The sequence below is a fragment of the Mesoplodon mirus genome, assembly GCF_964341445.2.
Source record: "Mesoplodon mirus genome assembly, chromosome: 9".
Taxonomy (NCBI): Eukaryota; Metazoa; Chordata; class Mammalia; order Artiodactyla; family Ziphiidae; genus Mesoplodon; species Mesoplodon mirus.
Window position 1 is genome coordinate 39,679,125 of NC_138985.1, and position 27,542 is coordinate 39,706,666.

Consider the following 27,542-nt stretch of genomic DNA (forward strand, 5'->3'; position numbering starts at 1 on the left):
CCCAACAAGAGAAGCCACTGCAATGAGAAGCCTGCGCACCGCAGCAAAGGGTAGCCCCCATTCGCCACAACTAGAGAAAGCCCGAGCGCAGCAATGAAGACCCAATGCAGCCAAAAATAAATAAATAAATAAATAAATCTATTAGAAAGAAAGAAACCAGTACTTTCACTCTGCTGGGAGAATGGTAGTAGGCCGGTAGAGCCACCCTGGAGGGCAATCTGACAAGTGTGTATTAAATTTAACACGCATACCTTCAGCGAAAAAATTCCACCTTGAGGAAATCTATCCTTCTGAAACATTCACACAAACATAAAATGCCCACACATACACTTCATTTATAAAGACACACATATATCAGAGCACTAGATCCAGCACACCAGGTTAGCAATAAATTATCCGTTACTACAGAATAAGCAGAAAAAAAGGACTATTTATAAAATGAAACAACGTTAAGTCATTAAAAAGATGAGACAGACCTATCTGTAATAACATGGAAAGATATCTACAACAATTAAGTGAAAACAAATAAGCTGCAAACTAGTATATATAGTACAATCCCATTTTCAAAGTAAAACAATGTGCTTGATGAACAATGTGTCTGCAAACTACGGCTGGTTGGCTGCCTATCTTTGTAAAAAAGTTTTACTGGAACATAGCCACGTTCATTTATTGAAAAGGAGACCACATGACCCACAAAGCTAAAAATATTTACTATTTAGCCCTATAAGAAAAAGTGTGCTATCCCCAATATATGCCAAATTAACTGACATTCTCTCTCTCTGCTCTACTTTTACTTATCTATGTTGTACATTTCTATAATATTTGAATGCTTATAATAATTTTCTTATAATCAGAAATAAGCAAAAAACATTTCAGAGAATTGGTTAAATACCATGTGGCCATTAAATGATGCAGGCATATATTCATTGATATTGAAATATCTCCACCATACATTAAATTTTAAAATACAGTTTATAGAATACCATGTGTATATGAGTCTCATTTTGCTTTTAAAACTGAGTTGTTATACACAGCTGGGCAGCATAGAACAGCTACCTTTTAAAATATCACAGTTATTTTGTTCAAGCGGAAAGAATTTTTTTCCAAGTATTTCTCGTTCCAAAAGAATTGCTTCTTCATTGTTTCTATCAGTGTCCTTGGACTAAGCAGAATGCAAAACAATACAACATCTACATGTGTATCTGCCACAAGTACCTCCATCTCCGTTTACACCAACTCCTTCATCTCTAGTCATCGATATTTGATCCTCAAGAGCCAATGCAGGGGCTTCCCTGGTGGCGCAGTGGTTGAGAGTCCGCCTGCCGATGCAGGGGACACGGGTTCGTGCCCCGGTCCGGGAGGATCCCGCATGCCGCGGAGCAGCTGGGCCCGTGAGCCATGGCCGCTGAGCCTGTGCGTCCAGAGCCTGTGCTCCGCAACGGGAGAGGCCACAGCAGTGAGAGGCCCGCGTACCACAAAAAAAAAAAAAAAAAAAGAAAAAAGAAAAAAAAAGAGCCAATGCAGACTAACCCTCATCACCTCAAAGACACCATCATAAGTGGGAGAAGAAAAAACAGAGAGTGTCTTGGGCATTCCCAGATAAAGATGGTAAACTCAACCAAGGCACTTAACCTCTGCTGACTGTGGCTACCCTACCAAAATAGTAAAGGTGTTTTTTTCTCTTTTTTTTTAAAAGCATAAATACATGGGGCCAAAACAAAGACAGCAAGAGAGGAGACAACAGCAACAGAACTCCAGAAGCTGGAAAGCATATGGATGAGTGTTAACTGATTTAGCAGACCTGAAAAAGTTGGATATTAAAAGAGAAACCAAAAAGAAATTGAAAAAATAAGAAAAATCAAACAGCAATTCATTTTTCTCCACAGAAACCCAACCCTAAAAGGCCCAGAAATAGCTGCACCAGGTACCAATGAAAACAGGGTGAAAAGGGGACCAAAAACAGAAGGACTGGGTGAAAATTTATCTATAAAGCAATTTGATTTCTAAACTTTCTTTACTACTCCAAACTAAACAACAGCCTCTCCACCATTGCAGAAAATCTGAGATGTGTTTTTGGAAACCAGTAAAACATTTAAGGGCCTGGGCACCAAACTGAAAACTGGGGGACTAAGTGAAATTCACATAGTGAGTGCTGAGGCTACCCCTCCTCCCCCACCCCTTTCCTCCCATTCAGATCCCACACACTTGGAGGCATATACATCCTGAAAGAGACTGGAAGTCCTTCTCTAGAGAATCTGACCAGCTCAAGAGAAAAGACCTAAATATACTAATATATACCAAAAAAACAGACACTGATACTATGTAATAAAGAATTTGACTGGCCTTTGTCCCAGGTTCCTGGGAGGTAGCCTCTAAATGCCTGTAAGTTACTGACTGATTGTCTTTGCTTTTCATGCTGGGCCCCTAGATAGGCTGTGCTGAGATAACTCAGAATGGGGGTTCTCCATGTCAGAAGGACCAACCCTGCGATTAGAGGGTTACGGCTTTTCAGCGGGGGGAGGCAGGGGAGACGGGGAAATTGAGTTCAACCAAGTGGCTAATGATTCAATCCTATCTACACAATGAAACATCAATAAAAATACTGATTATGTAGAAAAAAGTCATTATTTTAGAGATACATATGGAAATATCTAGCAGTGAAATGTCATAATTTTTAATTTAAATATTCTCCAAAAATTGGAGAAAACAAATATTGCAAGAGTTAAAATCTAAGTGATGGATATATGGGTGTTTATCATGTTTCTATTTTTCAGTACATTTGAAATCTTTCATAATAAAAAGTCAAGATAAAATTACTTTGAGAACACCTGTGCATGAAGTAGTGAGTTGGATTTCCATGACTATCTTTAAATGGGGACAGGATGAAGAGGAGGAAACTAGGAATATTCTACCATTATCTTACCATATCCTGCCATAGAAGCGCCATTCTCGACATCCACTGTGTTCTTATTTTCCTCTGCTAGAGCTTTAACGTATCTTTTGCTTAAATCTAGTATTTGTTCACGTAACTTGACACTGCTTTGATGTCTTGGTTGTTGAAAAGTATAGTGCAGTAACATCAATCCCCAAATGAGTCCAAATATAAGCAACAGTAAACTCAACTTCTGGGACATATTTTTTCTTGAGATTGTAAAAATCATTTCTGATGAAGCAAACAGACTCAACTGAAAAATGGTAACTAGAGGCAAGCCACCAAACAATCAAGACTTTTGAAAGAAAGAAAAAAATCTCCTCCTCTAATGTATATTCTTCATCTTCAGCAAGGTTGCCTCCAACTCTCAATTAACTCTGTAAAATTGAGAAGAAAAAAGGTGATTAGTCTTAACCTACATCAGTAACAGAACAGACAATGATAGATAAGAAGAGATTCTATAAACAGTTTTTATTTGGAACTGTATCATCTTCTTTGATAACTTTCTCTACCATTAAATAAACTTCTGGGTCTTTTATCAGCTCCATTTACACAGCTCTTCAACAATTTAAACTAGAAATAAATGTCAATTCATTAAAACTACCTGAAAGAAATGCCACCATGGTCACAAAATTCTTTGAATGACTTCTTATCATTTGTAACTAAAACTATGGATATATAAGATGTATAGCAGATCTCAGCCCATTCAAATACAGGTCACCAACCTAAATGTGTAAAAGCAATTCCTCCTCCTCCTCCTTTAAAAAGAAAAAAGAGGTTGATGCCAAAATGAAAGTAAGAAATAAGGAAAGGTGAAACAGACCGGAAGTTGAAAAAGGTTGTCTGACTTAAAAAAAAAAACCCACAATATAAATAAGAATGCCAGTATTTGAAAATGTCACTAGAAAATACTACTAATGGCAATGAGATCAACTTAAAAAGCATCCAATCAAGTTGAAAAATAAGTTGTAATTTCTAAGTTCACACTTTTAAGTTTATACCAGACATGACATGTGCTAAAACAGGTAGAAATTTTTTTTTACCTTTCCAAATTTACAATTCTAAATTTTAAATAATGCAGGTATTTTTTGTAACTTATAAAATTTTATAATTTTTATAATTTAAGGAAAAATTGAAAGGTTATACTCAGTTTTTTAAAAAAGAGAAAGGTAATGACAATCATGGAATCTTCAAGCACCTGGACAGTAACAATGTGCATGAATCACCAAAGTGTCCAGTGAAGAAAACTCTTCAATTACGTCTAATGGAGTAAAATTCGTTAGGAAGAAATATACCTGGAGTCAAAAAGTAAGCGCATTTAACAGCTTAATGAAAATAATCTTAAGAACTTTTTAACTTCCTAGAGTAGTATGGTCAAATAAAACATACTAATTCTAACCCACTTAATAGGGTATAATCAGTGAACTAAAAAAGTCTAGTTTGAGAATAATAAGACTAGAAATGAATACAGTATCAATAAGGGTGAAGCACTCAATCATTTTCAACACATATTTAATGAGCCAGCATATATGTTAGGCAGTAGGAAAAGCATGTTTTGCCCTAGAAATTTGCTTTCCAGCATAGGTGCTTTCAAACCTTTTTAAAAATAAAACAGAAAGTATTTACTCAATAATCTTATGCAAAATATCAAAACACAAAATACATACAATCAAAGCTTCTCTAGCAGATGCATGTGTGCTGAGGTATGTGTAAGTGGGGGACCTCCTGCCCTGCCAATACTTGTTCAGAAAATGACCACTCTTACTTTCCCCCACCCGGCTACCTAGTCCCCGACATGCATCTAATAAATCCTGGAGCTCCAAGGTCTGAAGAACACCAATCTACTCTTGATGAAGTGTACACATCCTGCCAAACCTCACTACAAGCATGACTACACAACTAACTGGGTATATTAATTACTATGGTAAACTAATAACAGTATTAAAAATTAGGAATTAACTCATTTTCTAATTTTCTTCCACTTCTGCTTTTTTCTTTAGTTACCATGCACACGATAAATCCCCTCAGATCTCATGGAAACAAAACCGTTAATATCAAAACTGGATTTTACTAAACTTTGCTTAGCAAAGTAAGGTAAACATTACCTAATATCTTTTTCTACAAAGATTTTTACATTTGAGTTCAGAAAGTAGAAATTCTGGATTCTCAAGTAAAATTTTAAAACATTATTTGATACATGTATGTTAAATGTATTCTTTTATAAATCTTTACAGGCTCCTATGTCTTTTCAAGTTTGACCTGAGTGCTAGATTATCTGACCCAGCACCCAGTGTAAAAATCAACTGGGAATCTGTCCTGAAGCAGTCAGAACAGGGTTCTAAAGGTGGCATGGCAACAAAGCCATAAAAGTGACATCACCAGAGAACTGAGAACATAGACTTGAAGGTATTTTGGCAAATGAAGGTTAAAATGACAGCTGAGAAAGCTCTAGGTTACTATACCTATCCAAGACCAAAAAGGGAGAGACTGAAAGCCAGAAGGACAGAGCATACTTCAATTAAATAACATCAACAATCATTACTACAATCACTTACTTTACCAGACTCTGCTCTAAGCTCTTTACATGAATTAACTTATTTAATCTTCACAACATCCCACACTAATATTCTCACTTAAACAGGTGAAAACACTGAAGCGAAGAGACATTAAATAACTTGCCCAAGGTCCAACAACTAGATACCGTTGAGAAAGAGGATTCAAAGCTCAGGCTCTTAACCACTGCCCCTCTTTTACAGCAATGGCAATAAAACAGGAGAAGCAGAAACTGCAGCGGTGAATGAGTGCTGAGTCCTTATCATGGGCCTAGCTCTGAAATAAGCACTTCACAAAGGTTACTTCATTTAATATTTGCATAACCTCAAAAGAAAAATGTTGTTGTTATTCCCACTTTAGAGATGATTAAATTAAGGCTTCGTTTGAGTGGTTAGCCTGCCTAAGATTTTTAGCCAGGTCCACTGACTTCACCTGCCCAAACTTTGGCAAGGGCTACAAGTCCACAAATTCGGAATCTCCATCTCCATTCAGGGTCTCTCCTTTCCTTTAAAAGGGTCCTTAAACCCAGTCCTATTAGAACTCCTAGGTTTTACAAAAGTGACAACTCTCCAAACTGTAAATGGCATTAGGCAGAGAACAGGAGATTCGTGGGTAAGGAAGCAGGGGTGGCTAGTGGAGGAAAACAGTCAAACAGGGAGCCTGACGGTAAGAGGTAAAATCCTTCCAAGTAGGTACAAGATTAAGAATGACAGGCTGCTCACCATTATGAACACAAACTTTGCTTAACGTGTGAGTGGCAGGACCAAAACCAGACACAGAGAGAAAACACTGGTAGTGGACAAGGCAGAAGCACAGCTGAGGAGGACATGCCCCCAAAGTAATAAATCCCAGGGAACAAGGAGGCCTAGTTTAAACCTAGTGTTTCTCAGTGTGAGGGACCCAAAGATCTAACCTGCAAACATTAAATAAAGAGCCCCTTATTGCTCTATACTGATTGTATATTACCCAACTGTACCATCAGATTCAGAAAAGAGGCTTTCATGAAAGGTCTTCATAGGCTTGACTCTATATGGAATGTGTCTGCTCACCACTGCCCTCAACAAAATTAGAGCAGGCCACCGCAGAAGGAAGTCAGGAACTTTTATAGGGACTCTACAGTAAGAAATTTACATGCTTTGTATCAATAACTTGCTTGTGTTCCTTATGTGTTTTTCTGTGGAGATGAGTAAAATATTTACTATGAAAAGGGTTTGACTTTGGGAATAGCAAAGAGGTGAGAAGTTGGGAGCAATTAACCCCATGCAATATTAGAGAACTACAAAAGGACACCAAGGAATAAAGTGAGTGTGGGAGCTACCAGGAAGAAAGGAGAGCCTGGAGCCTTCTCTAAATTGAAAAGATGGCCCAGAGCCAGCCTATTGCAAAGAGCTGAGCAGTTCAATGGCCCATGAGGATTCTCTGCTGTGACACAAGACAACCTGAAAACTGTTCTACCTAAGGGTTCACTTCCACAAGCAATTCCAAGCAAGCCCAGCAGAGGTGAGTAAAATTCCAAAAAGGATACAATTCTGCCTTTGGTCTCTTCTCAGGGAATGCTTCACATTAAAACCGCCTGGAGAGTTTTGTTGCGTTTTTTTTTTTAATCCCGATGCTGGGTCACACCCCATATCAATTAAATGAGAATGCCTGGAGCTCAGAGCCACGCATCAGTATTTTTTGAAGAGCCCTATTTTATTCCAGTGTGCAGCAAAGTTTGTCCAAATCGCAAATTGCTTCATTAAACAGCAATGATAGCTACAGGAAGGGCCACTAATTTCAATGTTACAAGTCAGTTCATCAGGTATGACACAGGATTCCTACCTGTGCCTACCTATAATGACTTTGAAGGGGAAGCGGTTAGAGAGAGAGAAAACAAGGGATCTCTGCTGGAACACAAGTCATTCCTGCCAGGGTGGGCTAGGCCCTGCATTTACTAGGCAGGGGTTGGGGTGGACTGAATAGAAAGCAATTTCCACTGGGACCACTTCAGTCCCTAGGATTAACATGGATATACTATTCTGTTCTCTAAGAGATATTTCTGTGGTTTCGTACAGAAAAAAAGCAGACAAGAAGTTTTTGAATTCTTTAGCAACTAAAGGTAATGTACTTTAGTGCTTTTAAAGAGAAATAATTCTTAGACTCAATCTTTAGGAAGGAGAAAGAAAAGGGAAAGTTCAATATCTCTCCTTTCTGTGCAATGTTCAAAGTTGCAAATGGCATAGAACATGCACTTTGAACCTCCCCAGTTTTTCTTTGTGTTTCAAGTACTGGTCCAGCTCCTGGAAGGCCACCTAGATCAGGATGGAGACAATAACTAGAAGCCTAAAAGGCCTACACTGTCAATGAGAACTTATGGCTACCATCCAGCAGATTATTAGAGTTCTCCCTCCACCAAAATAGTCTAAAATCCAAAAACTTTTAAATCCTAACTTCTAGGCCACTATATTAATTTCCTACTAATCACTTAAAAAAATAAAACTTCAAATATGTCCCAAGTAACAACTGGAGTTTTTAAAGGCAAAAATAAAATCATTATTGAAACAGAGCAAGACCCTGTGTGGGTCTCCTGGGTACAAATCCTTTCTGTGTCCCGTTTCTTGTTTTTAGGAAATAGGCTTCATTCAGCCTCCTAGACCTTCCCTGAGTTCCAAAGGACATATTCAAACAGTTGCTAATTAGGGAAGTGAGAGAATGCAGAAACAAAAGAGCAGTCAAGAAACCATAGTGCAGTAATAGGGCAAGGTTCTGGTTCCTCCCCAAGGAATGAACGTAACACACCTCTGAGTTCTTCTTCAGGAACTGAAGTCCCCACCCAGTTGGAAGACAGTAACTTCAGTCTGAGCACAAAATTCGTGGAAGACCACCCTGTTACCTCACCCCCAACCAATCAGAAGAAAGTCACACACCACACAGCTCTCACCCTAAATTTTGTCTATAAAAACTTCTCCCTGGGCTTCCGTGATGGTACAGTGGTTAAGAATCCACCTGTCAATGGAGGGGACATGAGTTCCAGCCCTGGTCCGGGAAGATCCCACATGCCGCAGAACAACTAAGCCCGTGCGCCACAACTACTGAGCCCACGCTCTAGGGCCCACAAGCCACAACTACTGAGCCCACATGCCTAGAGCCCGTGCTCTGCAACAAGAGAAGCCACAGCAATGAGAAGCCCGCACACTGCAACGGCGACCCAACACAACCAAATATTAATTAATTAATTTTTTGAAAAATTCCTCCATGTCTTAAAAAAGAAAAAAAAAAAAAAAAAACTTCTCCCTGAAAACAGGCTTTTTGTGTATTAGCTGTCCCAGACTCCTTCTATGGCTCCTTACAATAAACACTGTGCTTCCCCTTCCAACAACCCAGCGTCAGCAGACTGGCTTGGCTTTACTGCACACAGGCGGACCCGAGTTTTGGTTCAGTAAATTTATCACCTACATCATCATTATTATTTTGACCTAAGAGAGACTTCTGAATATTTTTTAGGATTCCCAGGGGAAATTTCTCATCCTGAGGCAGGAGATAGATGGGCCCCAGGCTGAACAGTTTCTCCCCTGTGGACAGAAACTCCATAAAAGCAGGATGAGAGGAGGCTGGGCCCTGCCCAGATAAGGGATGAAAGACCATATATTCCTCATTCTCAAAGTCAAGGAGATCTCCCTGACTACACATGAGCAGAAAGGCTCCTTGGAGGTCAAAAAAGGAGGGGGCACCACCCCATAGTGATATCAATACCCATAGGCCTCTTAGCTAGAATCCACCTTGGCTAAGAGATGTGCATGCACACAGGGGAGGACCCTGAGATATACCTAATATGGACTCAAAACCAGGCAAAGCAAGATGACTGGCCAAAGGAAACCCAGAAGAAATGCCCCATAAAAGTGATTCAAACTGCCACGAGGGCATGACTCTCTCTCTGAGCCCACCCATGTGTCTACCCACATACACTGTACTCTTTTTCCTCCTAATAAACACTTTACTTGCTTCACTACTTTCCATCTCTATGTGGAAATTCATTTCTACACAGCTGACAGGCCAGGGCCTTCTCACCGGCCACTGGTCCCTGGTGGTCCGGTGGCTAGGATTCAGCGCTCTCACTGCCGCTGCCCGACCTCAATCTCTGGCCAGGAACCGAAATCCTGCTTCTAGCCACTGTAGGCCAAGGCCATCCAAGATCAATCCAACTGCAGAAATTACAAAAGAAATTACACACCGAAATAGAGACACAGATGTAGAGAACAAACGCATGGACACCAAGAGGTAAAGCGAGGTGGGGGGGATGAATTGGGAGATTGGGATTGACATATATACACTAAAATGTATAAAACAGATAACTAATAAGAACCTGCTGTATAGCACAGGGAACTCCACTTTGCTGTACAGTAGAAACTAACACAACATTGTAAAACAACTATACCCCAATAAAAAATAATAATAAAAAATAAATTAAATTAAATTAAATTAAACAAGTAGGTCACATACCTACTAAATATTTAAGGGAAAAAAAAAGAAATTACACACCATGTGGCCCAAAGGTAGAAGAATTAAGGAGAGGAGACACACTTAAAATGAAGTATCTGTAGAGGGGTAGATCTGAAGAAGGGCAATAGAGTGTGGTCCAAGTACCATCATCTCCAATTGAATTCCTGCAGCTGCTCCTCAAGTGGTTTCCCAGATTCCTCTCCAACCCCACTTCAAGCCACTGTCCTCAGAGCAAAACAAGTCATGATTTGAATAGTCACAATTTAAATGTCTCCAAAGGAGATATGCAAATTGTCAATAAGCACACGAAAAGATGCTCAAATCACTAATCCTTAGGGAAATGCAAATTAAAACCACAATGAAATACCACTTCACACCCATCAGGATGGCTATGAAGGGCACCAGCACATGCCAACCCAAAATATGCCACTTTGGTATAAGGATTATTTTGAGCTGAAGATAACTGAGAAATAGCAGATGCAGGAAGGCCTCCCTGTACTCCCCTTTTCTACCTAAAAGCAAGACATGAATTACCTATGAGAAAGGTGAGAACATTCTTATCACAGGAGACAAGGCACGGATGCTGAGATAAATCTGAACAAATACACCTTACTAAAACAAACCTTATCTTCCATTAGTTTCCCCATTCATTCACCTTCCCACAATTTACTACTTCCAGAAGCTGACTCCTTTTCCTTTGTCTTGTCACATTTCCACAATTTATGGCTCTTTGTTTAAATGGTATATAAGCTCTCAGCACTAACTGCTTCTTTGGAGCTTTCATTTCATTTTTGTGATGCCCACCATTTGCACATGAAATAAACCTTTTCCTCCAGTTAATCGATCTTTTGTCAGTTTAGTTTGCAGAGCCCTGGGCACTGAACCTAAGAAGGTAGATGAAAAGGTTTTTTCCTTCCCCTACAGCAATTATTAAAAAAACAAAATCAAAAAACAACTATTAGCACAGTTGTGGAGAAACTGAAACTCTTACGCATTGCTGTTGGGAATACAAAATGGTGCAGGTGCTGTGGAAAACAGTATGGCAGTTCTTAAAAAAATTAAACACAGAATTACTATTTGACCCAGCTATTCCACTTCTGGGTATAACTACAAAAGAACTCAAAGTATTATGGAACACAAGTTCGTGTATCCAATGCACAGCAAGGACAAACAAACCGAAATGTGGGAGTTTGGAGCAGAGAAAGGTTTATCATAGGGCCAAGGAAGGAGAATGGGTGGCTACTGCTCAAAAACCCTGAACTCCACGATGATTTTCTGGAAGAAGTTTTTATAGGCAAAATTTGGGGTGAGGGCTGCAGAGTGTGTGACTTTCTTCTGATTGGTTGGTGATGAGGTTAACAGGGTGGTACTCCAGGAATGTTGTGCTCAACCTGAAGTTAACCATCCGCCACCTGGGTGGGGACCTTAGTTCCTACAGAAAAATTCAAAGATATTATGTATATTCCTTAATGAGGAACGAGGATACTGCTTTAATCGCTGCAGTACAGTTTCTTAATTGTTTATCCTTTGTCTCTGCATACCCTTACTTCCATGATTAGCAACTGTTTGAATCTGCCCTTCAGAAATTCAAGGAAGTCTAAGAGGCTGAAGTCTTTACCCCGCAAGTAAGAAAAGGGGGACATGGAAGGGCTTTTGTACCCAGGTGGGCCCCAGAGGGTCCTGCTCAGTTTCAAAAGCAGGGACTCAAAGAGGAACTTGTACACCCATGTTCACTGCAGCACTGCAAGGTGGAAACAACAGATGAACAGATAAACAAAATGTGGTATATACATATACAATGAAATACTATTCAGCTTTAAAAGATAATAAAATTCTGATACAAGCTACAACATGGATGAAACTTAAAGATATTATATTGATACTAAGTTAAAGAAGCTAGACACAGGGCTTCCCTGGTGGCGCAGTGGTTGAGAGTCCGCCTGCCGATGCAGGCGACACGGGTTCATGCCCCGGTCCAGGAAGATCCCACATGCCACGGGGCGGCTGGGCCCGTGAGCCATGGCCGCTGAGCCTGCGCATCCGAAGCCTGTGCTCCGCAACGGGAGAAGCCACAGCAGCGAGAGGCCCGTGTACCGCAAAAAAAAAAAGCTAGACACAAAAAGACAAATATTATATGATGCCACTTACATAGGTACCCAGAAGAGTTAGATACAGAGATAGAAAGTAGAAAGGTAGATACCAGTGGCTAGGGGGATGAGAGAATGGAGAGTTATGGTTTAAAGTTTAGAGTACAGGGACTTCCCTGGCAGTCCAGTGGTTATGACTCCCTACTTCCACTGCAGGGGGCCAGGCTGGATCCCTGGTCGGGGAACTAAGATCCCACATGACGTGTGGCACAGCACAAAAAAAACCCCAAAAAAACAAAAATAAAGTTTAGAATACAGAGCTTTACTTTGGGATGAAGAAAAAGTTCTGGAGATGTACAGCAGTGATGGTGAGGTAGGAGGTAGATGGGCTCCTGGGCTGAGCAGCTGGAGTTTGTCAGGCGGAGTAAATTGTAGTTTGTTTTCCCTGCCACTTCAAGGTAAAAGTTAATGGCAGAAGCTGAGCTCTGCTGGGGTAAAGAGATAAGATGACCACATCTATCACTACTAAGGTCGAGGAGACCTCCCCTGCTGCACATGCACAGGAAGGCTCCTCAGGGGTCAAAAGGGAGGGGGCACTACCCCCATAATATGTGCTGTCAAATTTTCCCGGAGGCCTCCACACACTGGAATCCATCTTGGCTACAAGATGCACACACATATTGGATAGGGCCCTGGGACAGGTCAGATGTGGGAAAATAGCCAAGATAATGGGCCAGAGGAAAACAAAAACCCCGAAGAACTGCCTCACGTAAGGAATTTAAATCACCTTTCTGGTGCACTCCTCATTAAGGAGGATAGCCACACTCTTCTCTGGGTGTGTATTTCTACTTTGCTTTTGCTCTAAATGAGCTGCTTCTTTGTTCTCTTTGCACATACAGTGTCTCCAATTAAGTCTGTGCCTGCTTTACAATGTCTCTCTGTGGAATTCTTTCTTCAAAGAGGACAAGGACCAAGGTCCTCTCATCTGCCAACATCAATGGGTGCACAAGAACGTGAAAGTACTTAATGCTACTGAACTGCACAGTTAAAAATGGTTAAAATGGTACATTTCATATTATATATTTTACCATACACAACCCTTCAATGCACTATGGAGAACAGTCTGGAGGTTCCTCATACAACTAAAAATAGAACTACCATAGGACCCAGCAATCCCACTACTGGGCACATACCCAGAGAAAACCGTAATTCAAAAAGAGTCATGTACCACAATGTTCACTGCAGCACTATTTACAATAGCCAGGACAGGGAAGCAACCTAAATGTCCATCAAGATGTAGTACATATATACAGTGGAATATTACTCAGCCACAAAAAAGAATGAAATAATGCCATCTGCAGCGACATGGATGGACCTAGAGATTGTCATACTGAGTGAAGTAAGTCAGACAGAGAAAAGACAAATATCATGTGGTATCACCTCTATGTGGAATCTAAAAAAATGGTACAAGTGAATTTATTTACAGAACAGAAATAGAGTCACAGATGTAGGAAACAAACTTATGGTTACCAAGGGGGAAAGGAGGGGAGGGATAAATTGGGAGACTGGGATTGACATATACACACTACTATGTATAAAATAGGTAACTAATAAGAACCTACTATATAGCACAGGGAACTCTACTCAATACTCTGTAATGATCTACATGGGAAAAGAATCTAAAAAAGAGTGGATATATGTATAACTGATTCACTTTGCTGTACAGCAGAAACTAACACAACATTGTAAATCAACTACACTCCAATAAAAATTAATTAAAATAAAAAACTCTTCAAGAGTTTCCCACTGTACTTAGAATAAAATTAAAACTATTTACTGAAACCAAGCAGGACCCTGTGGGGTCCTCCTGGGTACAAATGTCTTTCCATGTCCCCCCACCCCATTTCTTATTTGTAGGGAAAAGGCTGCAGCCTCCTAGGTCTCCCCTGTGTTCCAAACGGCAGATTCAGACAGATACACAAAAGGCAGGGAATGCAGAAACAAAGGAGGAGCAGTCAAGATACAATAGTGACGGGCTTCCCTGGTGGTGCAGTGGTTAAGAATCCCCCCCCCCCGCCAATGCAGGGGACACAGGTTCGAGCCCTGGTCTGGGAAAATCCCACATGCCACAAAGCAGCTAAGCCTGTGCGCCACAACTACTGAGCCTTCACTCTAAGCCCGCGAGTCACAACTACAGAGCCCGCATGCCACAATTACTGAAACCCATGCATATAGAGCCAGTGCTCCGCAACAAGAAGCCACCACAATGAGAAGCCCATGCATCGCGACAAAGAGTAGCCCCCACTTGCTGCAACTAGAGAAAGCCACATACAGCAATGAAGAACCAAAGCAGCCAAAAATAAATAAATTTTTTAAAAAAAGATGCAATAGTGATAAGCACAAGATTCCAGAGTTCAGGGTTTTTGAGCAGGAGCTGCCCATTCTCCTTGCACGGTCCCTGCAATAGACCTTTCCTAGCTCTGAACTCACATTGGTTAGTTTGGCCTCACTGTTCATCAGGCATACAGACTTGTGTTCAGCAACAGGACCACAATCCCGAAGGTTCTGCACAGCTGACTTCTACCCTTATCTCTGTCTGTCCTAATCTCACACCACTTCCCCCTTGCTCACTGTGCTACAGCCCAGCTAGGTGAAACACACCAAATTCTTTCTGAACCCAGGGTCTATACAACTGCTGTTCCCCTGCTTGAAATGCTCTCCCCATGGCTTATTCCTTTTCATCCTTTAGTATTTAGCTCAAATGTCACCTCTTCGAAAAGTAGCACTCCCACTCCTACCCCACCTCCGGCCTCAAAGAACTCTCTATCAATCTCCATACGAAATTATGTACAGTACAATCCTCCCTCAGTATCTGCAGGGGACTGGTTCCAAGACCCCCAGTAGACACCAAAATCCACAGATGCTCAAGTCCCTCATATAAAGTGGCACAGTATTTGCATATAACATATGCACATCCTCCTATATACTTTAAATCATTTCTAGATTACTAATAATACCTAATACAATGTAAATGTTATATAAATAGTAGCAAATTCAAGTTTTGCTTTTTGGAACTTTCTGGCATTTTTTAAAAAATATTTTCAATCCACAGTTGAATCCACAGATGCAGAACCCACAGATACAAAGGGGTGACTATATTCTATCTTTAAAACCTTAACCAAGTTATTTTATCTCCCTATACCCTACTGTCCTCACTTATATCATGGAAACAACAGTACCTATGTAACACTGGTGAGGATAAATGACACCTCATGCTACTAATGTCAATAAATGTTAACATTTAGTATTAGTATCAGGTACTTACACAGCAATGCCAGTAATTCTTAACAATCTTAGTAACCTAAGTTAATACAGGGGATGTGTGGAGCAACTAAGCCCGTGTGCCACGGCTACTGAGCCCACATGCTGCAATTACTGAAGCCCGTGTGCTCTGGGGACGGCGTGCTGCAACTACTGAGCCCGTGTGCTTCAACTACTGAAGCCCTTGCACCTAGAGCCTGTGCTCCGTAACAAGAGAAGCCACTGCAATGAGAAGGCTGCGCACTGCAACGAAGATCCAGCACAGCCAAAAAAAAAAAAAAAAAAAAATCCTGTGATAAACCATGATGGTAAAGAATATAAAAAAAGAATGTGTATATGTAGGTATATATATATATATATATATATGTATAACTGAATCACTTTGCTGTGTAGTGGCAATTAACACAACATTGTAAATCAATTATACTTCAACAAATAATCAATTAAGAAAAAAAAAATACAGGGGATATTTTACTAGACCCAAATAAAACTCCTGATTAGCTCTCATGTCCCTCCCAGAAACCAGTCCCCAAAGACAAAATTTATTTCCCACTAATCACAGAAATATCTCCCCCAATCAAGCCAGTCTCTGTCTCATTCAATAACAATAATAATGTTACTCGAAAACTGGGTTTGCCTTTTGATGGGTGTTGAGCCAAAAGACACAACCAAGCCGAAGATCAGAAGGAAGGATTTATCATTATTTGCAGCAAGTAAGGAGGGATCTTTCCCAAAGCAGTGTCTCTCGGAACAGTAAAATTGGGGAAGTTTTCAGCTAAGGGTATATGCATATTCAGGAAGGGGCTTGGGCAGCCCACGCTTTATTTGATTGAAGTCAGAAGGATCAGAAAAGGTCAAATTCATCCCTTAGGTTACAGCTGATCTGGCAGTTGAGCACTTCAGGCTAATCTTCACCACTGAAACAGAACTTGGAGCCTTTACAACTGATATCATTATCTTTGCTTGAATGTTTCTGCATTCTTCTGTGCCCTTAAGATCATTAATTACTGAGACCTGTTCAAGGGCAAGCATTATGGCTAGGCTTAGATCACAAAATGTCTTAGGCCAAAAATGGCTTCTCTCATGTCAAGAAAGCCATGCCTGATTCTCTTCCTCCAGGGACCCCTTACCCGATCTACTTACAATAATACCTTACAGTTATATAATATTTTTATTTACCAGATACGTTTCCTTACATCCTCTCATTCAGTCGGTAGCAGTCAGGCTGCAGTCTTGAAAAAAATTTCTTCGCAGAATTTTTGTACAACATGAAATACCGCATTGGTAGTAGTCACTGAAGAATTACCCAGTCCTAAAAGATGACATAATGGCATGCTGTTGATGAGAACAGTTCCCCTTCCATATAACCTAAAGTGAGACTAGAGTATCTGCTTAAATGCTACCTGCGCCAGAAGGATTTCAAAACCTCATAACCTTGCTCTAGCCCACTTTGGCCTTCTCTCACATCTCACAGCACATTACTTTATACCAACTGATTTTACACATCATATCACTCAGTCATGTGTGTAAGCCTTGTCTCTTTGAGTCCCAGGTCCTTTAAGGGCAAGAGTAACATGCCCTACACTGCAGCCACAACTCCCATACAGCCTGGAGAACAATCAGCAGAGATGCCTTGTATTTAAGCACACCCCTGAGCCTAACCCCACCATCTCCTAAGTACCAATATGACCTCCCTGCAATGTTTCTGGGGGGTAGAGGGGCAGAGGAGATGGGAATTTCAAGATAAAATTACACTTGGTGGGTTGCATATCCACAGACTGAACCAACTGCAGATAGAAAATATTTAAGAAAAAGCAATTCCAGAAAGTTCAAAAAGCAAAACTTGAATTTGCCACGCACCGGCAACTATTTACAGAGCATTTACATTGTATTAGGTATTATAAGTAATCTAGAGATGGTTTAAAGTACACAGGAAGACGTGTGTAGGTTATATGCAAATAATATGCCAATTTATATAAGGCACTTGAGCATCCCATAGATTTTGTTATCTATGGCTGTGGGGTGGTAAAGGTGGAGGTGGACCTGGAACCAATGCCCTGCGGATACCGAGGGACAACTGTATCTTCAATTATCCATTTCTAGGCTGGAAGGACCTGAGAAGAAATCTAATTCAATATTCTCACATTTCAGATGAAAGACCTAAAGCCCAGAGATGTTAACTGTCCTGCCTAAAATGAGGCAATGACTTAGTGGCAGAAAGTGCACTGGTCCTGAACACCTGTCCTGACTCAGTATCTAGGTTTTTCTCTATACTATACTACCTCCTGTACTCCATTAGAAGGATTGCATTTGTAAGTACTGAATGAATTGTAATATTAAATGAACCTTGTTCTTTTTTGCTTTAAAGGAATGTAACAAGAAAACAGTAATGGCGGTTTAGGGCAATGATCCTAAAATTCTGAAGATGTGTAATTTGGAGTGTTCTTTAAATTATCAAGTTCACATATTAAAGTTCAAATATGTTGATTCACATAAATCAAAATATTACAAAGTTGCTACAAGAAGAATTTAAGAAATCTTCCATCTCTGTCTTTTTTTTTTAAACATAGGCAAAAAACTACAATAGAAAAAATATGAAGTGAAACAAAGATAAATACAAGGTCTTCTGGATGTAGATATCTTCACCATGATCAATAAATACAATGATAAGAAAGAACACATTTCCAGAAAAAAAAGGAACAGAGTGGGCGGTATGTAGAAAGACCCATAATCAAACACAACCTTTACTAGGTGCAGTTTCATTTAAAGCATGAAAGAACTTGATTTATTCATTCATTTGCTCACTTATTCATTCACAATATTTATTAAAGCACCTACTATGTGCCAGAAACAGGAAATGTAAAAGATGAAACGAGACAGGATTCCTGCTCTTCTGGAGATCATGCTTTAGTAGGAGTGGGATGGTAACAAGCAAACACAGAAACAAGCCAATTGCAGCTTGTGATAAATTGCTATGGAAAAAATAAACAGGGTGATGTGAGAATGTGTGAGGAGTCTACATGAGGTATGAGGTCAAGGAAGGCCCTCTAAGGAGGTCTGATCTGAGTAAGAAGAGGAAGTACAAAGTCTGGTTCCAATTTCCTTCTAACTAAAACCTTTAGAATTCCAACCAGAATCTTGGGAGGAGGAGTAAATTCCTCATTCCTAGTCTCCTCAGTACAAACACAGGAGAATGAGAGTGATCCCAATCCCCACATGGAATGGCCTGGTTTGGAGAAATCGTCCAAGGTGAACAAAAGGAAACTCACAAGCAAAGAAAGCTCTGTATTCCCCTTTCTTATGAAAATGACAGTTCCACTGTTTGGTAACATATGAACAGTAATGACTTGACACGGTGGACTTTACACAGAAAAACATACTCTTTTTGGTGTTTTCTACTATGAAAAGGGCAGTGGTAAGATGAAGCAGGAATAAAGTCTATATAGCAATCCACTGGCACGTTACTTTACAATTGTTATTAAGCATTTTAAATACAATTTTTCAAACTCTAAAATATCCCTTGTTAAAAAGCACAAAAGTAGAAAGACAAAGAACATGGGGAAATTTTTTTCTTAATTTGTATATTTACTGTGTTACAGGTCTTAATGTAGTCACTCCAATTTACAAGATTTACACATAAGCAAAGATCTGTTCAAAGCTCTATTATGCCACTTGCCAAACAACAACCATGCAAGCAACTATATGTCTGAGCAATTTTTCAGTGGTTTCTCCCTAGCCAAAGACCTAAAGACAAATATGTTAGTACAACATTATTACTAGGGAAAAGTAAAGATGGAGAATCAGTGAATATTTAAACTAGAACACACTCATTTTAAAGACAAGGAAAGTGAAGCACAAGGAGGGTAATGACTACCCAATGTCAAAAAAATGGGGGAAATTAGGCATTCAAACTCTCAGCCCAGGACTCCAGCGTTTTTTCAAAAGCAAGGAACAAGAATCTACTTTTCAATTGGCACGTTATAAACAAGATGAAACAGAAACCATCAGAGTAGGTTGTACACAATACAGATTTTGTTTTGGGAAACTTTTTTCATTTTTATATATATATATTTTTCATACACAGATATGCACACACAGAGTTACATATCTATGGAGTCTTGAGGTAAAAAGATCTCTTGCTACGGGCTGCAGTCAAAAATATTAAAAACACTGGGGGCTTCCCTGGTGGCGCAGTTGTTGAGAGTCCGCCTGCCGATGCAAGGGACACGGGTTCGTGCCCCGGTCCGGGAGGATCCCACATGCCGCGGAGCGGCTGGGCCCGTGAGCCATGGCTTCTGAGCCTGTGCGTCTGGAGTCTGTGCTCCGCAACGGGAGAGGCCACAGCGGTGAGAGGCCCGCGTACCACAAAAAAAAAAAAAAAAAAAAAAATTAAAAACACTACATTGTACACTGCCTATCTTGAAATACTTCCTTGTGTTGGTATTTTTATGCAAACGTTGCAATAGCAAGGCTGAACACATTAATGGATGGCCAATCCTGCCTTGGACATCTTTCCTTCAAATCCCATTTTTGCATTCATTCAGTACTCTACTTTTTGTGCCGGTGACTATAGCTAAAGTAACTACTGACAGCGACAGCAGCAACCAGCAAGCACAGAGGCTCTCATTCAGCCAAATTTGCTAGAAGAATCTCTGCCTATTGGTCTCCTAAGGAATTTATAGCTGGAAAAGCAGATATTTATTACAAAAAGACACAGTATGTTCACTAAAGCGCAGAGGTTCAGAGAGTTCTCTCCAAAAAAAAGAAATAAGTACGCCACAGACTTGCCTTTGAATGTAATTTCAGGGGAGAGGCTCATTCCTAAAATATTTTCTATTTTCTCTCCATAATATTGCCTGAGGCTAATATCTAGGGGAAAAAATTTAACATAGGACACAGCATCCACTCCTAATTAGGTGTAAGATTTAAAATGTGAACTGCCTTGGGAGAAGCTACACTAAAATTCCAGCTAAGATACAGAAATATCACATCTCAAGATATAAGATCATTTTTCGATGGCATATTGGGGAGAGGCAAGAGAAGACAACAACATTGAAGAGTATAAAGACAGATAAAAGAAAATGGGTAAAATAAGTCAGGGTTAAGAAGAGAATGTTAGAGCAAAAGGTAAACTACCCAATCACTATGCCACAGTAAAAGTTTACTCCAAAATATATTACGCACTACTAGATATTTCCGTCTTGGAACCTGACCTCCCCACTGCCTCAGCCAATCATGTTCTGTGCCGCATGACCCCATGTCCCCTTCCACAGCTAAGCAGACTAGCACTTGGGCACCTTTGCCTGAGGCCTCCAACAAAAATGGGCCCCTAAAAAAACCAATATGTTGGGGGTAGGAGCAAAAAGTAAAAGAAATCACAGAAAGAAACAATGAAGTTGAATTAGGGATTGACAAACTCAAGTCATATAAAAGCAGGCATAGGGCTTCCCTGGTGGCGCAGTGGTTGAGAGTCCGCCTGCCGATGCAGGGGACACGGGTTCGTGCCCCGGTCCGGGAAGATCCCACATGCCGCGGAGCGGCTGGGCCCGTGAGCCATGGCCGCTGAGCCTGCGCGTCCGGAGCCTGTGCTCCGCAACGGGAGAGGCCACAACAGTGAGAGGCCCGCGTGCCAAAAAAAAAAAAAAAAAAAAAAAAAAAATCAGGCATAATAAAGAGGCTATGAGTTAAAAAAAAAAGAGATACGTAGTAGGGAGGAAGAGAACTAAGCATGTGAAAAATGCAGAGAAAACATGTGCAGCTCATGAAAGAGGGATGAAGTGGTCAGGAGAGATTCTTGTTTATGGCAGCTTTCTAGTTCTGTCGTGTATATCCCCTTCCTCACGGTGAGTGGAAAATAAAAAAACCTAAGACACAAGTAAATGACTAAAAGGGTTTACATCATTTTTTTTCCACATTAAAAAAACTTATCATTGCAAAGTCTGAGTTAGAAGAGTCCTTGGAATCAGATCAATTCACTATTTGAGAGAGAAGGAAATCGAGGACCGCAAAGGAAACGAAGGTTGTATAAATAGTGACAGAGCTAGGACAAGAATCAAGGCCTCCTATTTCCACAGCCATTACTCTCTGTCCTGAACAGCACTAAATATCACCAACAGAGAAAAATTGTTACTCAAAACGAGTATTTCTGCCACAGAATTTTTTTTTTTTTTTTTTTTTGCGGTACGCGGGCCTCTCACTGTTGTGGCCTCTCCCGTTGCGGAGCGCAGGCTCCGGACGCGCAGGCTCAGCGGCCATGGCTCACGGGCCCAGCGCTCCAGGGCATGTGGGATCTTCCCGGACTGGGGCACGAACCCGTGTCCCCCTGCATCGACAGGCGGACTCTCAACCACTGCGCCACCAGGGAAGCCCTCTGCCACACATTTTTAAATGAATCAGAAATCTTTATGTGCATTATGCCATCTCCCACAGTTTAAATTTTTCACCTATTTACTCTCTGGTTCTCTGGTATTCTTATGAAATACATTCATTAGATTTCTCCTTTTCTTTGTAAAGGTATTTTTTTAATGCATGCGTCACTCAAGACAGTACACAAAATTCATCATGCTCCACTGGCTTTTCCTCACCATACCTTCAAAAACAGCATTACTCAGAACATGTTATTTCACAGACTGCACAACAGTGCTTGAACTCAAAGTAGTACAGGACAGACATTTTAACTGAAAACAATTTCAACTTAGGACCATAATGATTTCCCTTAAGAAAAACTCAACACCTATGTCACTAAAGTTCAGAGAAAACAGTGCAAGAACAATCGAAACTGAAGAAGAACTAATGTGAAATGTTTCAAGTCATTCCTTATAAAATGTATTGCAATCATTCAGTTTATCCTGAGACCAAAAACTACAACTTGGAAACACAAATCCCAAAGATGGGAAATTACTAAACAGTGGGAAAGTGTAGAGAGGAAGAAAAAAAGTTGACATAGGGTAAAGATGGTGAAGCCCCACGTCAGGACTGCAGCACACCTAAATGCTTATTCTGCCAGAACAAACACTTAAGCTCCTCTAAGGATCCCCTACAGGACACAGCTAGGAGTGGGGTGAATAAGTCCTTGAACCTAAAGCTGATCCACAGAAAAGCAAAGTCATCAATTTCCTAAGAACATTCTCAGCCATCTTAAAACAGCGGAAATTGAGAAGACAGCATATTTTACAGAATTCTTTGCTTAGGTTTAAGGTGAGCAAGGTATATATAAAGTGAAGAACACACAACCTACAGTGCTAACGATTAAACAAGGAAAAACACAAAACTCACCAATCTAGGGGCCACTTCAGTATAGCTAATATATCATACTCAAAAGAATTTTTTCGTCAAGCGAAGAATTCATGGCGTTGTAAGCATATTACTTCTTATTCTAGCATCTTAAAGGTGTGTACTGTTACCGCCATTTGGTGAGAAAATTCAGGCTTAGAGCCTTTAATTAACCAAGGTCACTAAAGCCAGGCAGTGCGTCGAGCGGGATTGGCACCCCGGCTGTCTTAATAAGGCTTGCGAGAGTATAAGCCGCAGTCGACACAGCTGTTTAAGTTCATCCTTACCAGTCACCCAGGAGCTGAGTTTTGAAGAGGAAATCTAAAAAGGGCATTTGACTTTCTCTCTCTCAAAGCAGAAGAGAACTGAGCTGTCAGAAACAGAAAGAGAAGTGAGTGCGGCTGCCGCGCGGGCTCTCCATACCCCCAGCTCAGGTCAGTCGCTCCCCAGCGCCAGCGGCCACGGGACCGAGCCCGCCCTGCTCGGATCACACAGCCCGAGCCACGCTCGGTTCTCCGCCCGGGGCCAAGGGGGCGCGGCTGTCAGACCCGGAGGGGCAGGGACAAAGAGCCTCCCCGGCCGTGGCCGGGGGCTGAGGGCCAGTGGCCGAGCCGGGGCTCCGTGGACGCCCGGCGGCAGCGGCCCCAATGGGGCGGGGTGCGGACCGGTGCGGAGCGCGGCGGAGGAGGGGCGGCCGCCGGCCCGAGGGGCTCAGCCAGAGACGCGGACAGGGCAAGCGGAGACGCCTTCCCTCTCGCCCTCTCCCCATTACCTTGTTTGTGGGCTTCTCGTCACCGTCGCCGACGCCAGCGGGCTTCCAAGCCGGGGCGGCACAGCGAAAGCCGATTAGCGGGCGTCAGCAGCCTCCTGCGCCTACGAAACAGCCTCCAGGTCGGGATGGAGAAAGGCCGGGGCTGGGAATCAGGGATAAGGTTGGTTCCCAGCTGGTGGAGATTTTACTCCTCTCGTCCCTCGCACTCCGCTTCCGCTCCGCCTCCTGGCCCGGCCCTTCCCCCACTACGGAGACCAGCCGCCCGCGACGCGCGGCATTGTGGGGGATGTAGTCCCGGAATGCGGAAGAGGCGGCACGTGTTTCTAACCCGTCGGCACCTACTCCGGGTCAGGACGACGCCGTTGCACAGCAACCAGAGGCGGCTGCAGGCTCCTTTTTCGGATGAGCTTAGCTTGAGGGAGGAGTTCTCTCCGCCTTAATTCGCTGCGGGCGCGGAAAGGAGAGCGTAGGCGTCTCACTCATACCCTCCAGCTGGGAACTAACAGTTAACACGCTGTTGGCTTGAGGCAGAAGGGCTTAGTATGATTAAAAGTGTACTACTGACAAGAATGCCCGTTTTTGCCCCGAATGTCCGTAGCCAACGGAGTAAGGCAAAAATAACCGACTAAAGATTGAACAGGAAGAAACAAAATCGTTATTTTTCATAGATAATATCAATACTATGTATGTGGCAAATCCAAAAGAATTTGCAGATAAATTGTTACAATTAATAAGAGTTTAACAAGGTTAATAGACACAAAAATAGTATTCTTAAAAAATACTTATTTCTATATTCCAGGAAAAAAACAGAATTGAATTTTCTTTAAGTTAGAGGATTTGAAGCTTACAATACCCTCAAACCAATATCAGATATCTAGGAATAAATCAAAGAAGTGCAAGACCTATATGAAGGAAACATTTTAAAAACATTGAACAAGACCTAAACAAATAAGAGATAATAACACGTTCACAGATTGAAAGATTCCATACTGAAAGATGTCAAGCCTCCCCAAATTAATCTGTAGACCCAGTGCAATTCCAGATAAATTTCAGTAGATTTCTGTGTGTGCGTGTGTGTGTGTGTGTGAGAAAGAGAAACTTAACGAGCTAACTTAAGTTTATGGAAGAGTAAAGACAAGTATACATGAGGAAGAGGAGGAAATAAAACAAGTATATATGAGGAAGAGGAGGAAGAAGACTTGTGCAACCAGATATCAAGCTTTATTATAAAGCCGTAGTCATTAAGGCAGTGTGGTATTGGATCAAGGATGCACCAATATACCAATAAAACAGAATGAAGAGCCCAGAGATGCGCCACGGCTTCAGTAGCAACAGCCGCTCCCAACGATAGGTCTGAGCCTCGCCAGCCCCTCCCCCAGGAGACTGATGCAGTCGGCCAACCCCTGATATATATTTAAAAAAAAAAGAAGAATAAAGAGCCCAGAAAGTCTCATCTGTACATGAAAGTTTGATTTACGTTGTCATGATGGCGATGCAGAGCAATGCCTAAAGGATGGTTTTCAATAATTGGTGCTGGGACAAATAGATTTCCATTTGGAAGAAAAAAAATGAAATTGGGCTCTTTACATTACACACCAAAATCAATTCCAGGTGGATATTAGACATAAATTTGAAAGGCAAAACAATAAAGCTTTTAGGAGATAAAATAGGAGCAAATATCCATGACCTCAAGAGTAGGGGACAGACTTTTTAAATTAATCCAAAAGCACTAATTATAATAGAAAAACTGATAAATTGACCACATTAATATTTAAGATCTGGTTTCATCAAATGACACCATTAAAAGAGCTAAAAAGCAAGCCTCAGAATCAAATAAGAAATTACAGCATTATGCTGTACACCTTAGATTTGTACAGAGCTGTATGTCAGTTATCGCTCAATAAAGCTGAAAAAACTTTACAGTATATAGAACCAAGAGAAGTCTTGTATCCAGGATATATAAAGAACTACAGTCATAAGAAAAAGAAATGAACAGGCAAATTACCGAGGAAGAAATCCAAATAACCAGTAAACCCGTGAAAAAGTGTCAATCTTATAAGAGAACAGGGAAATTTGAACCGCAGCAAGATAACACTACACCACCGACCAGAATGGCTAAAATGAAAGAGACTGACAGTTACAAGTGTTCTCACTAGGGGTAGAGCAACAGGAATTTTCACTTTACTATAGGGAGAGTAAATTAATAGAGCAGTTTGGAAACATTGTTTGGCCTTATCTACTAAAGTACAGAGGCCTGTGCATGACTAAGAACACAGGCCTGTACATGACCAAGCATGTCACTTCCTGGTATATACCCTAAGAAAGGCTCATGTGCACCAAGATGCATGTGCAAGAATGTTAACAGCAGTACCATTGTTATAGCTAAAAACTGCAAACAACCCAATGTCCTCTATCAACAACAAAATGGTTAAATTGTCATATAATAATAGACATAGAATATAACAGAGAAATGAACAAACTACATACCATAATATAGATGAATCTTAAAATATAACGTTAAGAAAAAGAAACCACTCTCGAAAGAATATATAATGTATTATTCCATTTTTATAAAGTTCAAAAACATGAATAAAGAATGCATACTTAGGTGCTGAAACAGTAAAGAAGAGGAAGGAAATAGTTACCATAAAAAGGAGGTTAACAGCTACCTCTTAAGACAGAAGGAACCCTATTGGGAGAGGATTGAGACTGGGAAGTCTCTTATGGTAAGGGGAGGGGGGAGAACACATATATACAAAAAGCCACAGTAGAATGTGGTATCTGCTATATGTAGAGAAAAAACATTTCTATCTGAGTGGGAAAAGTCCACATGGTAGCCAGGCACAAAGGAGAAGAGGCAATACAGGTCATGTATACAAAACATGGGATAACCTGGATACAGATTACCTGACCTGTCCAGTACAGTAGCCACTAGCCATATGTGGCCTTTTTCTTTTTCTTGCGGTACGTGGGCCTCTCACTGTTGTAGCCTCTCCCGTTGCAGAGCACAGGCTCTGGACGCGCAGGCTCAGCGGCCATGGCTCACAGGCCTAGCTACTCTGCAGCATGTGGGATCTTCCCGGACCGGGGCACGAACCCGTGTCCCCTGCACCGGCAGGCAGACTCTCAACCACTGCGCCACCAGGGAAGCCCCATATGTGGCTTTTGAGAGATTGCAGTGTGGCTAGTCTGAATTGAGATGTGCCGTAAGTGTAATATACCCACCAAATTTTGAAAATTTACTACAAAAAAACATAAAATAGCTCTGTAGTTTTAAAATACTGATTATATGTTAACACGATAATATTTTGGATATATTGCTTAAATAAAATACATTATTAAAATTAATCCACTTGTTTCTTTTTACTTTTCAAATATGACTACAAAGAAAAATAAAACTGCATATGTGGCTTGCATTATATTCCTATTGGACAATGCTTCTATAGAGATACATCAAACAAGCAGACAGACAAACAGAAAGATAGGACAGAGCAAAAACTTAGAAGGCTTAAATGCCAAACTAAGAAACTTCTACTTAATTTGAGAAGCCACGCAAAGTTTTAAGATGGGGAGATAGTTATGTATTTGTCTGTGAGATTCTATTTTGTTGTCTAATATTTATGTATGTTAAAGCAATCTCCTCTATTAGATTACAAACACATTACTATCCACTGTTTCCAGACACTGGTAGAAGACACTCGGTAAATATACAATGAATAAATAAATCTTCCTACTGGCCTCATACACAATCTCTGGATACCATATATATTTAATAACTGCTGTTTGATAGACGTTTCCCTGGCCAAAAGATTCATCTATAGTTATTTTCAACATTTTTCATCACCTCCATTCTATCCCACATCTGGGTAGACAAAGAGTAAATTAATTTGGAATGTTGAAGGTAATAATTATTATTATATTTTATAGTACTTTACAACTTAGAAATCTTTTTCTTAGATGCAGTGGGATGTATTGCCAAACTCCGCCCACTCATCTGTCAAAGGGAGACCTAGAGTCAAAAGAATGTAATCAGCTAAACTCTGGGCTAGACCTGTGGGGAAATGGTGGCTCTTTCCTGAGAGTTTGAAATATGTAGAACAGGAGGAGGGAGAGACACAGGTCAGAA

General features: G+C 40.9%; 1 protein-coding gene across 1 annotated transcript in view; it reads right to left on the reverse strand.

Annotated features, from left to right (window-relative positions):
- The window catches only part of CCDC126 (coiled-coil domain containing 126), a 47,457-nt gene extending 23,734 nt beyond the window's left edge, over nucleotides 1–23,723 (reverse strand). The window contains exons 1-2 of the mRNA XM_082631575.1: nucleotides 23,417–23,723; nucleotides 2,924–3,309 (exon numbers count right to left, since the gene is read on the reverse strand). Coding sequence (XP_082487701.1) covers nucleotides 2,924–3,161 — 238 coding nt within the window. The 5' untranslated portion in view covers nucleotides 3,162–3,309; nucleotides 23,417–23,723. The remainder of the gene's footprint in view (nucleotides 1–2,923; nucleotides 3,310–23,416) is intronic.
- Between the last annotated feature and the right edge of the window lie 3,819 nt (nucleotides 23,724–27,542).